At 35.2% G+C, this 15,784-nt stretch overlaps 1 protein-coding gene and 1 pseudogene across 3 annotated transcripts; both read left to right on the top strand.

The window, feature by feature from the left end:
* Window positions 1-1,225: 1,225 nt before the first annotated feature.
* On the top strand, window positions 1,226-5,971 carry LOC139780278 (uncharacterized; annotated as a pseudogene).
* Window positions 5,350-10,134, top strand: LOC139780265 (superkiller complex protein 3-like). 3 transcript variants are annotated; one of them, XR_011720193.1, is made up of 9 exons: window positions 5,677-5,803; window positions 5,955-6,271; window positions 6,352-6,648; window positions 6,726-6,983; window positions 7,253-7,636; window positions 7,840-8,294; window positions 8,378-9,092; window positions 9,369-9,507; window positions 9,729-10,134. XR_011720193.1 is itself a non-coding variant. In XM_071718845.1 (6 exons), exons 2-6 carry the CDS (start codon window positions 5,977-5,979, stop codon window positions 7,806-7,808), a joined length of 1,317 nt encoding a protein of 438 aa, XP_071574946.1. In that variant the 5' UTR covers window positions 5,350-5,482; window positions 5,955-5,976; the 3' UTR covers window positions 7,809-7,825. The 3 variants fall into 3 exon arrangements, 2 of the variants coding, with proteins under 2 accessions (XP_071574946.1, XP_071574945.1); XM_071718845.1 differs by lacking the exons at window positions 5,677-5,803; window positions 7,840-8,294; window positions 8,378-9,092; window positions 9,369-9,507; window positions 9,729-10,134 and adding exons at window positions 5,350-5,482; window positions 7,726-7,825; XM_071718844.1 differs by lacking the exons at window positions 7,840-8,294; window positions 8,378-9,092; window positions 9,369-9,507; window positions 9,729-10,134 and adding an exon at window positions 7,726-7,825.
* The last annotated feature ends 5,650 nt before the right edge of the window (window positions 10,135-15,784 follow it).

The following is a 15,784-nucleotide window of genomic DNA, read 5'->3' as shown; positions in this document are numbered from 1 at the left end:
TAAACAATAACTTCAAAGCAATAGTTGCATTTTGCCGCATCTGATCCTTTTAATTTTGAATAATGTTCTCGTATAAAGCGACGTACTGGTATCATTTCTTTATTTACGTCATGTTGTATATTATGTACGGAATCATTATTTACCCCGTGTTTTATGAAGTAAATGCTCTTCTAATTTTGTTAATGTTTCTTCATACAATAAAAAACTACTTGTATCACTCCAGTAAAATGCATTACATTCTTGACACATTAATATGGGATAATAATATTGTAGCATCCACTCAATTTATAACGCTGATTAATTCCCTCAAAATTGTAGTCTTTCTCTTTCAATTGACAATTTAACTAAACTTATAAAATTTTATGAGAGACTCAATTAAAATAATGATAAATTAAGAAAAGATATGGTGATCAAAATATACAAAAAACAATATTTACTAATTTTCAAACATAATATTTATGTATTTGTAATTATTTATGAAAATAATATACGTGTACTTTAATAAGTACAACTAATTATATTTTCAAATATTGTTTTCAGAATATTGTATTCGAATAACAATATTCGAAAATGCTCAGAATATGTATAGATAAAGATAAAGTTGTTATACTAACAATAAGTCTTTAATCTGAATATGTTAAAAAAGTTTATTACAGCAGAGATTGCAATGAAATTTACTGGCTCTTATTATATTTGAAGAAAATCATTTGTTCAAATGTATTTAAATAAATGTAGAGATTATAAATGTATTTAATTTATATTTTTTATGTACAGGATAAATTTCAATATAATTAAAGATTTATTTAATTAATAATTTTTACGTTTTAATTGTGACATAATCAAGAGACACGATAATGTCTCGCGCTTAGTGCGGAAAGGGACTACACGCGAAAACGAGAGTAAGACGCGCGAGCCGAGTGCGATAGAATTTTACGATTCTCGTGGCTGGCGACGCTAGCTCGAGCAAGAAAGAGACTGCAGATCAGAGAGAAAGATGAGTGTTCACGTTTTGGCTGTACCCGAATCCTGTCGGTATGTGCACGTTTTTGTGGTGCTATGTCTACGATTTTTTATTCTCTTTGGAAATAAAACCAAAAAATCGTGAATCTAATGGAAGAGAACGAAAAAATCGTTGACATTACTACAAAATAGTGGACATAGAACGGAAGAGAACCACAAAAACGTGCACATACCGACAGGATTCGGGTACAGCCAAAACCCGGGCATGACCACTCTCATCTTTCTCTCCGTTGCAGATGTATGTCTACGATACGCTTTTCGGCCGCTCGAAGCTGGCCGAACGCCGAGCACACAGCCGCCGCACAGTCAGATGGTGGAGGGTCCAAGTCCCAGCAGTGTCCACGAAATAACAGTACTGTGTAGACCTACTACCATCTTGCTGATAAACAGTAAGTAGTATGAAAATCGATAGAAATTAGTTTTTCTGATTAATTTTTTGATTCAGTTGCGAGTTAAATTTCCGGTAGATAATTAATTCTTATATTCACTGTGTGACCTTTTGTGCGACTTATTGTTAGATCGCTACAACCTATATCAGAAAATGAGATAAAAGATAATACATTGAGTAAGATAAAAAATACATTTCGGAAAATTTTAAACCCATTCTACAATAACTGTAAGAGTATGCGGTAAGACGTAAGCAGTAAAAGTTGATTAACTACAATCGATTATTCTTGGATTGTAAAAATCTTATTAGTCAATAGCTTACTCCCAAGTAGCACATACACGTTTTAGAAATGTCTTATAAGCGTTTTTCCGAAACGTTTTATAACCGATTTCTAGAAATGTTTCTCATGAGTAAAAATGTCCATTCGAAAAACGTTCGATGGAACGTTTCTTTTACGATAAAATAACGTTTAAAAAACTAGAAACGTTTTGTTTTAATGATAAAGACATTTTAGATAAAGACATTTAAGGGTGGATTCTGCTGTAGCCGGGCGAAAAATAATGATTTTTTTGAAATTTTTTTAAAGAAAACTATAAGTGATATTGGATTAATTTTTTTGTGATATAAACAGGCATTCTTAAAGAAGAAAAAGATTTTTTTTAAATTTTATTAATTTTTATCGTGTTGGCCTACAATAATGCTTTGTGCCACAATGTCGGTAAAGCAACGGTTATCGGTGTGCAATGTAGCAACGAGCTGAGTTATATCTGAAAGCAAAAAACCAAAATTTTCTTTACAGTTTAATCAATTACGCGGGGATTGAACCTACTTGCAAAAAATATGAAAAAAATATGAAAAATTGAAGAAGTTACAGCAATCGTAAGAAAAGTGACATTTCTTTCGATCAAAAAATCAATCTTCAATAAACAATAAAATGTAGCGGTAGGTTCAATCCCTGGAGAAAATTGTAAGGAATCGAATCGTACGTGGCAAAAGTTATTTGATTGATTACTTTTTGAGTTATCATGCACACCAAGTTGGAAAAAGTAGTTTTAAGAAAAACGCGTGTAAAGTTTTTTTTTTTGCTATCAGCCAAAAACGCACGTATAAATGCATGAAAATTTTAGTATAAAGGTTTTTGAGGTCGCTGAATCCGAATCTGATATCAGATTTTTTAAAATTCAAAATAGCGGATTCAATATGGCGGGTCAAAAGAATCGCAGTTGAATAAAGAAATGAAGTTTTTGATATTTCCATGATACTTACAGTTAAATAACGCTCAATCCGCTATTATCCGGGTCTATATAAAATGCCTTCCTCTTCCTCATAAAACTCCTGTTCGGCAGTTTTCGTCATTCTCTTGGCTGTTCGAGCTTCTTTAGTGCTTTCTAAGGTGCACACACACATACACACATACACATACACACACAAATACTAACACATAAATATAAACACATGTAGGGTCAAACAAAATAGTTGAGGGTCTAGGCAGGTATAAAGAATTCTTTTGTTCCCACAAGGATAGAATGCCGAGGACACTGCGAAGTCAGTACAGAGTACAGCGTACTTCTGCTGTATCGATCCACAGCGCGTCTCACTAAAGAGGCTGTTGTTTCATCAATCTTACGAATTCGACGATAACGCTTTGGGAATATGTTCTTGAAACCTTATACTATTTATTTATGCAAAAAAAATTGATTTTTTGACTCATTACAGTAGAATCCTCCCTTAAAATTCCTACTTTTCACGTTTTTTTAACGTGTTTATGACGTCTTTGAGACATGCGTGAGAATGTTCTAGAAGCTTAATGCATATAGCATCTATGACGTCTGTTCCTTTTCGAAGAAATTCCTGAACTGGTGCACATCCGTGCAATAAGTTGAAGTAAAACAAAATTATACTTGTCTTACTCTAACTTAATTGCATCATTGATGTGCACCAGTTCAGGAAGTTCTTCAATACGAAACACACGTATAAATGTTCTTTCAATGGCCATGTTCAGCAGAACGTTTATTTTGCAATAACTGTTGGAAGTTTTCTAAGCTCAGATTTGTCCGATGACAAATAGATTAAGACCGGTAGGACAAAATTAATTTAGGTAAATAAGTGGATATATGTGCGTGAATAAAATGATTTGTGCAATAATAATTAGTGCAATATAAATTTAAATGTTTCAAAAAAGGCTATTAAAGCTACTATATATATATAGATAAAGCAAATTATAATTTTGAAAGGAAAAATTTAACAAATAGGTATTTTGTTAATTGTAGAAACGTAAAAAATGCGTTTCTTGAATCATGGTTTCAAAAACATTTTTGTTCAAACGTTTCTTAATGGTTCTTTACGGTTATGAAACTATGTATAGGTTCAAAAAATGTTTATGAAAATAATATATGTGCTACCTGGGCTGCTTACGCGTTTTACATCTACTCTTACGACTATTGTAGAATGGGACTTTATAGTCATTTAGAAATCAAGCGTAACTCTGGCGAATGTCGGCAATCTAAATAGTGTAATTTTTTTGTTCTTTCTTTTGTGTGTGTGCTCGTGCACGTGTGTGCCACGTGGCAGTAGAAGAACCGAGAGAAGAACACAAAGCTCCCGATATTTCAGATTTATAAAAGAACATTTTTCTACATTAACAAAATTAAAAAATAACTGTTATTTTTTTAAAATAATTAATTATTTAATAATGATATTCAACACATACATGCAGACTATGTAATAATGTCAGTATTAGCAATGCGAATGGAAGCAAGATAAACTTATTGTTAGATTATACATATAATCTTAACGCTATAATTATTAATTTATATAATATTATAATGCATTTTAGCATATGCTAAAAAGAAAAGATTATTATTCTCCATATTCTTTGTCTTCTTTTAGAGAGACAATATGACAACCCACAATAAATCTTTAAATTGCGAGAGTTGTAGTCGATATCCCTACATCGGCAGAATATCCGTAGGAGAAGAGGGTAGTGTCGACTTTGTCTATCATTTTGTGAAGAAAAGATTTGTTACCATAAAAAGAAACGGTCAGAATTTTAGCATATTCTTTGCTGCCCATAACATAATTGGACCACCCGACTCTTGGAAGTATGGCAAACAAAACACCTCATTTATTTATCATTTACCATGTTTTTTTGGAGAAAAACATGTCAGAGTATGTGTATTTCCTGGTATTATCTGTTATTGTCCTGTACAAAGTAATCACTATCTATAAATTTATATATGTTACAAAATTTTCTATTTGACTCATTTCGATATCTAATATAGTCGAGAATGGATGGTTTCGATATTTCAATATCTCCGTGTCAAAACAAAAATATCATGAGTTTTATCAAGAGACACGGTAGTGTCTCGCGCCAAGTACGCGCGGAGCGAGACGCACCGTGACTCTTTTACGCGAACGCACGAGTTGCGAGTATCCGAGATTTTGAGATCTCAATAACGAGTGAACGGATCAAGTTCTAAGTAGGCTTGATCGATAGCTTGGGGTCGACTTACATAATATGAGTCCTTATTTTTCCGTTACGTGCCCTACGAGCGGAGATATTGTGATGCAAAGTCCAAATGTGGAACATTTTTATTTTAAGAAACGTCCACGTCGGACAAAAATGGCGGCTTGTGTGTCACTTTCTCATTTTTGACACGAGAGTGCACTCGTGCACTGTTGCAGTGCGTGACAGTTTGTACGTGTACGTTCTGCACTCAGTACAGATAGTACGTTCATTCTGTCATTCACCTAACCTTTGTATTGTGTGATGGGCTTGAATTGGCCGCAGGGGGAAGTGATCCGCGCAGTTCCTTGGGCCTAACGCACCCACGGCATTATGAGCCGCTTTTCAAGCTGAGCACAAATTCCGATGCTGCGCTTATCGTAAAAGCAGCATATTTGAAAAGAAAGGATGACTTAATCGATTCGCGCGATTGCTTGAAAAAAGTAGTCTCGTTAAATGCGCAATCGTTTTATGCTTGGTTGATGTTAAGCCAAATACATTATGACCTTTACATTATGACCTTTAAATGTAATTGGCAATTGGTGGAAGCGCGTCAGATGTGCGAAGAGGTGAGTATTATTTAACGCAAACCTTATAAATCCTTTCTTGATATTTATTAATTAAGCATTGAGCCTTCCGTACAATTGCGAGTGATACATGCACGCACAAATATATTACTGGATGAACCAGATGTTACTGCTATCATAAATAATTTGGAATCTCAGGATAAAACTAAGCTCCAAGCTTTTGTTCTCAAAGCGTTGCATCTAAAAGAGCACAAACAGTATCAGGACGCTGTTAACATTCTCGAGCTGGCTTTAGAAAATTCTGAAGCTTGGTTGCTGTTTGGTAAAATATATTGGGATATGGAAGACTACAACCGCAGTCTGGTAGCATTCTTAAATGGCATACAATTATTAATATACAACAGATTGCATGTATCAAATGCTTATGAATATTGTCATGAGATTTCATTAATATTTTGTATCATTTTTACGTTTTATAAAATCTCACTTTATCATCCAATTGTCTTATTTTCAGGTATTTTAATCGGATAATATCCATGCAAAATTCTGCATCGTTATGGCATGATTTAACCTGCTGTTATTTGATGCAACTAAATCGCGCTACTACAGTCAATAAGAGCGATGTGGCGACTAAGTGCTACGAGGCTGCAAAACGTGCCGTTAAACTCTGCCCGCAATCATGGCTACATTGGAATATTCTGGGTGTTATTTGTATGACAGTGTATGTAAAAAATTATGCTCTGGCTCAGCATTGTTACGTTATGGCGATCGAGAGAGAATCGAACAATGCAACAGCTTGGAGCAATTTGGGAACATTATACTTGTATCTAGGTATTCTAAAGATAATTAATTTTTTAACTTTTATTAAAATGTACGCATTTTTTGTGACATATGTTTGTTGCAACATTTAGGAGATATCTATAAAGCGAATGAAGTATTTTCTCGAGCGCAACGTGCGGATCCTAGTTACGTGAATAGCTGGGTCGGACAAGGATTAATCGCGGAAAAGATCCTGAGGAAGGAAGCGATGGATCTGTTTCGGCATTCGACGCAACTGGGTTATCACAATCAAGCGGCTTTAGGCTATGCTCATTGGGTGCTTACTACTCTCCTGAGTCCCGCAATGAAGAAAGATCCGCTGTTGATCTATTTTATCGAGAACATGCACGCGATACCTGCAGCATCTGACGTTCTCACTTGGTATTTAGGTTAGCAGATAATGTTATCAGCATGATGTGATACTCTCTTCAGTACTTTAAGGCAAATTTCTGGTTTTTTTTTCCAGAACGCGAGCCGTATGATGTTTACGCCTTGAATACCCATGGCTTATTATTGGAACGGCTGAAATTATACAACACGGCGGCTAAGCAATTTGCCATAGCTTTAAAACTAAGCGAGGATGAAGAAAGAGATATGATATCCATAAACTTGGCACGCATCCTGATTCAAACCGGAAAGTACGAAGAAGCGGTGGCATTGTGCAAACAAGTGAAATGCGCAAATTTTAATTCTCAGTGCCATCTTGCATTATCCTTATTCAAAGGTATAGAAATATTAGAAATTATTTTTATCGTATTGAAATATAAGTTCCCAAGACGGGTTACACCATTCATTTCATGCTCCTTTACTTACAATTTTCGATTCTCTAATCAATTTCTTTTAAAACTGAGATAAAACCCATTGAGATCTGTCAACTATGATTCAAATACTCTCATGGAGTCATGGAAATTAAAAAAAAATTATATACTTAAATTTATGTACAGCTAAACGTGTAACTTTAATAAATTAAAAAAATGTCTTGTATGTATTTAGCCAAGCAGTACGAAGAATCGTACAATACATATGAAGCAGCTTTACATTGGCTAGCAGACACTAGTGCGGATAAAGCGAATATCTTGTGCGCGATGGCCGCGATCGCTTACATGTTCCAAGGGGCAGATGCTGTCAAGACCCTGCTATTCCAATGTATACAAATAAAACCGCCTATTGTGACTGGTTTCTTAGCGACTGCCGCGTTAGGAATTTTACATGACGACGTTAATTTGACTTCTTTGGTACTGAACGAATTGAAGTCATATGAAAATCATCACGAGTATGGTTATCACGTCGTCATACTGTCAGCATACCATCAAGTTATTCAGGGAAATCTCACTCAAGCTACACGAATACTCACCAAAGCTATTTTCAGGCATCCTAGTGAGTAATATTAACGTTATCATATATCATTAAGTGATAGACGCCTACAAGCTAAGAAGCTTATCCTTTACAATGAATATGTATTGTAGACGATGTTAGATATTGGGTACGCCTTGTTCGAGTTTTACTGTTGGACGAAGATCTGAATATTTTCCGTAAATGTGCTAGATAAATGTAATATTCGTGTAAAATTTTTTCCCTAGCTCATTGGTCAACATAAAGAAGCCAAAGAAGCCTTCGAGAGTATATTGCAGAACGATGAACGGCACATTCTTGCATTGAAGGGTCTAGCACAAGCGTGTATAGGCTTGGCAAAGGAAAATATCGCGAAACAATTTCTATGTCGCGCGAGGAAAAATCTACAACAAGCAGCAGACAGTTTATCGCGTGATTCAAATTTTACTGTGACATCACTACGAAAAAAAACACACTCTTTTAAATTTATGATTTTGTTTTGTGGTCACGTCTCTTTGGCTTCCCCTTTTCTGCAACGGATACATTATTTACGTAATTATAGTCGAAACGGAAACGGATTATTACGCTACCTTGGTGCTACCATTTAAGATAACTACAGAAAGTACAAGAAAGATAAAAAGATAACTACAGAAACTACAAGAAAGATAAAAAGACGAAAATGGCGACAGATACACCGAAAAATGTAAGTACATTTGTATTAAACGCGTAAAGAAATTACATAAATTTTAATAAATGTGATCCATCTAACTAATATCCTAATTTTAGATGGAAATCGATGATGACGAATTACTTAACTACGACTTCACAAAATTCGATTTAAGTCCTTTGAACGTTATTACTCAACGTGATCCTGCTGATAATTGTTCCGTTGATAATCGTGTGGCTGGTGATCGTCCCGTCGATGACCGTTCTGCTGGTGATCGTCCCGTAGATGCCCGTTCTGTTGGTGATCATCCCGTTGGTGATAATCAACCAGTTGATCGTTCTACAGCTGATCGTCCTACAGTTGATCGTCCTACAATTTCTCGTCCTGCTGCAGTTGATCGTCCTACAGTTGACCGTCATACAGTTGATCGTCCTACAACTTCTCGTCCTGCAGTTGATTGTTCTATAATTTCTCGTCCTGCAGTCGACCGTCCTACAATTTCTCGTCCTGCAGGCAATCATCTTACAATGTCTCGTCCTGCAGTTGATTGTTCTACAACTTCTCGTCCTGCAGTCGATCGTCCTACAATTTCTCGTCCTGCAGGCAATCATCTTACAATGTCTCGTCCTGCAGTTGATTGTTCTACAACTTCTCGTCCTGCAGTCGATCGTCCTACAATTTCTCGTCCTGCAGGCAATCGTCTTACAATGTCTCGTCCTGCAGTTGATCGTCCTATAATTTCTCCTTCTACTGTTGATCGTCCTAGAACTTCTGGTCCTGCAGTTGATCATCCTACTGATGATCTTATTGTTGAAAACGAGAACGATGTTCCAGGTAACAATATTTTAATTAATTAATTATGATTTTATTTAATTAATTAATTATAATTGTATTTAATTTGTACTTGATAATGAATTGTGTAATATAAACCTAATCAGCATTTGTATAATTATAGTTTCAACTTTATTGCCAATACAGCAAAAGCAGTGTTAACACTATATTACTTTTACTGCAATTGGCAATTATTATAAAAACTAATTAGATTTATATATATTATATTTTATATTATTATATAATTATATAGTAACATTGTATGTTGTAATTCTAAAGATTTATGGAGACGTAGAGGAAGAAGGAGTGGAGTTCGCCGGCAACAAGAACGATTTATGCAGTTTTTATATCAATTGTCATCTGCACACTACAATTGGGGTAGAAGAAATCGAGGTCGAGGAAATTACAGACAATAAAGGTTAGAAGAAAAAAGTAATAAATGTATATTTGAATATTAATATGTAAAATATTAATATATATATTTATATATACATACATATATATATATATATATATATATATATAATGCTATCTATATTAGCATTTTATTATAGTGCACATACACGTGTGTGTGTGTGTGGGAAGGGGGGGTGTATGTAACTTTAGGAAATAATATATATTGTTGATGTCGTTCCACAGGGCGATATAGCAGTAAGGTGAGAGGCGTCCGCGACGGCGGCATGGCGAGCCTCCTTGCCCTGGCGCTCCTCTGTATACTCCACGTCTCGTGCTCTGTGAACGGATTACTGAAGAGCTATTGCGACATTTGCCCGGAAACCAATTATACCTGCGAAACCGATGGTTATTGTTTCGCTAATACGAATCTGAAAAACCACGTCATTACGTATGCTCGGAGTATCGTCCCCTCCAAGCAGATCTGGGAGATAATTTCCAATGTTTTTTGTTCTCATTTCGTGCGCACCAATGCATGACTTTTTCTTTTTTTTTACACATGCCTCCGTTTTCATGATTTTGAATTTAGTCGTTCGATTTAATATTTAATATGTAAGTTTTGCATGAATATTAAATACATGTATTAAAAATATTTGTGAAAGTGCAATTTAATTGAGCAATACTCTCCTCCAACTTTATCCCCTCTATCCATCTCTATCTCCGTTTCGACCAATTCGGGCCGCGTCGCTCGCGTGACTCGCGTCTTATCTCTAGCATCACTGCGATCGAACGTACATACATATACGGTTTCTTCTCTCGCTGTATTCGCAAGAAATTTGCTAAGGTCGAAGACACTCAGAACCGGGAATACAGATACATATTTTTCCAAGACACAAGTGAAGATATTTATTTTTATTCGAACGAGTAAGCATAAGACACACAAATTATTTAATAAAAATAATCGTATATATTATTATATCATCCTACTATTAATGAAAACGAGAACTCTTCAAGCGATGTTCCAGGTAACAATATTTAATTAATTAATTATAATATGTATTTAATTTGTATTTATAAATTTAATTAGCATTTATATAATTATAGTTTTAACTTTATTGCCCACACACACACACACACACACACACACACACACACACACACACACACACACAAAATTGTTACAAAACTAATTAGATTTACGTCTATAATACTATTTAATTTACATTATTATATGTATAATCGTTTAATAATATTGTATATAGGTTTGCCTATGCAATGATCTGTGTCCAAGTTGAATACAAGAGAGAAAAGTAGATCGATGATCTTTGCTCGCAATGCGCAAACGTAGAGATGACGTCTTGCTCACCGCGCTATCCTTGTTTGCGCATTGTGGACAAAAGTTTTCTTAAACAAATGTGGTTCTCTCTCGCACCCAACAAGTTATCGATATATCGTGACATTTTCTCTGTAAGTGAATGAACCTTTGTGAGTGAGTAAAATTGTCTCTTCTCACCCGAGGGAGAGCGAAAAAACCCCGTAAATTGTCTGCTAATAACGGATTAGATTCAGCGGACGGTGAGTCGCGCCTGCGATCGTACCTGTCTATATTTTGTATCCGGCCCGTAATAGGGTAACTATTTCTTTTTATAACACGAAAACTAGGCTGCGTTCCAATATTCGCTGTCAATACTAAAAATCTATATTGTGCGTGACGTAATTTACAGATAGACTTTTAGTATTGGCAGCGAATATCGGAACGCAGCCCTAAACTTTAAATATACATGCACAACTGTTATTATGAACACATAACGATGCATAACGAGTTACAGAATTGCACTATTGGACCGGTTCCGCGGGTACACCTGAATAATTCGGGTGCGTGTATTGTACGAATATCCGCATAACAAATTACATCCAGCGGACGGTGAGTCGCGCCTGCAATCGTACCTGTCTATATCTTGTATCCGGCCCGTAATAGGGTAACTATTTCTTTTTATAACACGAAAACTAGGCTGTGTTCCAATATTTGCTGTCAATACTAAAAATTTATGTTGTGCGTGATGTAATTTACAGATAGACTTTTAGTACTGGCAGTAAATATTGGAACGCAGCCCTAAAAACCTGCACAACTGTCATTATGAACACATAACGATGCATAACGGTTACAGATTGCACTACTGGACCGGTTCCACGGGTACCTCTGAATAATTCGGGTGCCTGTATCGTACGGATATCCGTATAAAAAATTACATCCAGCGGACGGTGAGTCGCGCCTGCGATCCTACCTGCCTATTTCCTGTATCCAGCCCGTAATAGGGTAACTATTTCTTTTTATAACACGAAAATTAGGCTGCGCTCCGATATTCGCTGTCAATACTGACTATTTATATTGTGCGTGACGTAATTAATTTACAGATAGACTTTTAGTACTGGCAGTGAATATCGGTAGCTCTAAACTTTAGGTACCTGTGCAACTGTCATTATGAACACATAACAATGCATAACGAGTTACAGAATTGCACTACTGGACCGGTTCCGTGGGTACCCCTGAATAATTCGGGTGCCCGTATCGTACGGATATCCGCGTCGTGTAGGTATATAGCTAACCTAAATTTGAATTATCTGTGGGTACCCGCGAAACCGGTCTAGACCCGTATATAACGGGTAAGGGCCTTGGCATATAGAAAAATTTAAGCAGTAAAACTTAAGCAGTAAGAATCAACGGTATAGATTCTATAGATTCGCTTCCGCTTAGGGCTGTGCCTTCCAGATAGCCAAGCCTGCTTTTAGCAGACTTTACAAACTGTGTGCCGCAAGCTATACTGGCATAATTTTAGCAGTAACAAAGCATGATCTTCCGTATCAGATAATGTGCGTAGAAATGAAATAGAACTCTAGCAGAATCTGACGTCATAATATGATGCCAGAAATAATGCAAAAATGAAACAGAATATGTCAGCGTAGGAACAATAAAAATTTAAGTATTACGTGTTGATACAATATGTCGACAAGAAGCAGACTAAAATCAAGTATAAAATATAACATCAGGTCGTATAGGCAGACAATCGTCAGAAGTTGAGCATATCAGAGAGCTTACTGTGATGGCAGAAACGGAGCAGAAATCGAACATGCCCTGCCATCTCAGACAGTAACAGCATAAATACAGCAGAAGTGTCGCATGGTCTAACGTCAGAAAATAATAATAGAACCACAGCACGTATCATGTAAGATTTGCTCTTTATGTAAATTTCATCATCGTCGTTAGATGGCATCTTTTCTCGTATTTAAAATACGATCAAAATGGTATAAGAACGGTATATAAATTACGGTACTGCACAACTTGTATCAGTTGTATCTTGGAGTCCACTCTTATAATGTGGCATACTTTTGAATTGATAGTATAATTACTGTCATTAATAACAATTCTTCCCACTGAAATATTGTTTATGGTAATAGGGGAATAAATTATATATATAATAACCAGTACGTTAGAATGAGCTACGTTCTGTTCTAGCTATATTTTTGCCATCATATTGTGACAGCAGGCCATGCACCATTTCTGCTGTGTTTCTGCTGTTATTAGCTCATATGGTAATGCCATGCCCAATTCTTGCTACATTTTTACTATCACATCGTGGACTGCATGTCGTGCACGATTTCTGCCGCGTTTCTGCGATTACATTGTGGGCAGCAGATCGTGCTGCTAGAAAATAAGCTTAATGAGGACGCAGGGGACAGGAATCTGCTCGATGGTCATGCTTGGATCTGCTGGCATACTGTCCGCATTTCTGCTAGCATTTGGCTATTAGGGTTGTTCTTGATTGTGATTGGCTGATTTGCTAACAGCTTCAGTTTTACTGCTTAAGTTTTTCTATGTGTCCGGGCCTTACGGACCGTGGCACATAGAAAAACTTAAGCAGTAAGCAAATCAGCCAATCACAGTCAAGAACTTAATGCATAACGGTAAGCGGTAGCGAATTCCATACCGTTAATTTCCTTACTGCTTAAGTTTTTCTATGTGCCAAGGCCCTAACGGGTGAACGGACGGATTTCCGGATACTTGGATACTCTGAGCTTTAGTTTTGACTAGTTATGGTTAAGTCGGATTTCTTGGTTAGTTTTATGTCACTTGAAATGACCTTCTCTCATTATTTACTGATTATTGTGATAAATGTCAGTACCTTCTAAGTGCATACGTGGGTCTGTCACGTCTGACGCTATTTGCAGACAAATATCTCGAAAATATGAGATACGGAAAAATGTTTCGGATAAAGTTGTATGATCTAAAGGGGGACACATTTTGATATCAGTCATATTGAGCATCACACTCAGACTGTATCCTCTCTGTCTTCGTTTCGGGCCACATCTCCCGTATAATCCGCGTCTTATCTAATAAAAAATTAATATTTAGGCAAAAATAAATTATCCATTACTTAAAATTTGGTAATTTGTTAGATAGTAGATCTTTTCTAATTAGTAGATTATTAAAATAATTATTAGTTTGTCAAAAATGTATTACTACTCATTTAAAAATAATGAAAATTAATAATTAGTGGAAAATAATTATTAATTGCTTCCTCATAGAGGAAGCTTTGTTTTCGTGAATTTCGTATATGAACCTTCGATTGCGTTTAAGTTGGGTTTAGTCAATTAAATTTAAAAAAAATTATATATGAAATAGGGGTAGAAGAAACTAACGAAGAGATTGGTTTTTGAGTTTTTCTGTAAATATGTTCAGATTGTTGTAAAACCTCAAAATATCGCCTAAAAAAAATGTCTGTATGTGTGTGTGTGTGTATGTATGTATGTATGTGCACATTTGATGTTGTGGTTGCTCTAACTTCCGCAAATATTGAGATATCGGGCTGTTTTTTTTTTTAATCGATAGAGTATCATTCAAGGAAGGTTGGTATTGAATTTGGCAATGATTGGTAAAGGGGTTCTTTTTAAAAAAAATTTTGAATTTTTTTAAAAATGTCTGTGGTTGCTCTAACTTCCGCAAATTGGAGATATCGATCTATTTCTAATTTTATTATATTTTTAGTCTTTTCTACCCCTATTTCATATATATTTTTAAGATTGATTGATTAGACTCAGCTTTATACGCGATCAAAGGTTCATAATTTTGATCGCGTATAAAGCTAAATCTAATCAACCGATTTAAAAGAATTATATGAAATAGGGGTAGAAAAGACCGAAGTAAAAATTGTTTTTTCAGTTTTCGATGCCATTGGTTGATTAGACCTAGCTTTATACGCGATCAAAGGTCCATAATTTGATCGTATATAAAGCTAAGTCTAATCAACCGAATTTAAAAGAATTATATATGAAATAGGGGTAGGAAAGACCGAAGTAAAAATTGTTTTTTGAGTTTTCGATGCCAATGTGTTGCTTATGTTCGAAAACGTCGAATTTAAATTTTTTGAGAATCGGTTTTTGATCGCGTATAAAGCTAAATCTAATCAACCGAATTTAAAAGAATTATATATGAAATAGGGGTAGAAAAGACCAAAGTAAAAATTGTTTTTTCAGTTTTCGATGCCATTGGTTGATTAGACCCAGCTTTATACGCGATCAAAGGTCCATAATTTTGATCGTATATAAAGCTAAGTCTAATCAACCGAATTTAAAAGAATTATATATGAAATAGGGGTAGGAAAGACCGAAGTAAAAATTGTTTTTTGAGTTTTCGATGCCAATGTGTTGCTTATGTTCGTAAACGTCGAATTTAAATTTTTTGAGAATCGGTTTTGATCGCGTATAAAGCTAAATCTAATCAACCGAATTTAAAAGAATTATATATGAAAAGGGGTAGAAAAGACCGAAGTAAAATTGTTTTTTCAGTTTTCTTCCTCTATGAGGAAGCCAAATTAATAAATATCTACTAATAATTATGCATACAAAAAGGCTTCCTCTACTTGCTTACTTAAACAAGTTTTTACTTGCACACTTAAAAACTATGAGGAAGCAATGTGCAAGTTTCTACTTGCACACTTTAAAACAATGTGCAGGTTTCTACTTGTTTTTCATTTTCTCTACTTTAAAGTATTTAAAAAAATTTGAAGAAATTTACAAAACACCTGTCTACATTGTAGTTGACGATTTTATAGTCATTTTGATAAACATTGTTTATTAATATTTTATTTTATGATAAAAGTTTCTATAATATAATATGTAGAATATGTAGAAAAAAATTCGTCCGTTGAGCTTTGTAAGCCCTTCCGAAATTTTGTTTTCACAACACCTCCACGAAAAGTCCGACTTTTCATGCCCGTAGAGAGGGGTGAAAGTGGCCAATTTCA

Source organism: Temnothorax nylanderi, unplaced genomic scaffold (genome assembly GCF_030848795.1).
Source record: "Temnothorax nylanderi isolate EJ_2023f unplaced genomic scaffold, tnyl_v1.0 TNYL_tig0270_pilon, whole genome shotgun sequence".
Taxonomy (NCBI): domain Eukaryota; kingdom Metazoa; phylum Arthropoda; class Insecta; order Hymenoptera; family Formicidae; genus Temnothorax; species Temnothorax nylanderi.
Note: the sequence above shows the minus strand (reverse complement) of the source record. Positions and strands in the feature narration are given on the sequence as shown.

Excerpts from the sequence above, each read along its gene's own strand:
- LOC139780265 (XM_071718845.1), top strand. The coding sequence starts at position 5,977 with ATGCAAAATTCTGCATCGTTATGGCATGATTTAACCTGCTGTTATTTG. Across the intron at positions 6,984-7,252 it reads TGCATTATCCTTATTCAAAG|CCAAGCAGTACGAAGAATCG; the intron begins GTATAGAAATAT and ends GTATGTATTTAG. Across the intron at positions 7,637-7,725 it reads AGCTATTTTCAGGCATCCTA|ACGATGTTAGATATTGGGTA; the intron begins GTGAGTAATATT and ends TATGTATTGTAG.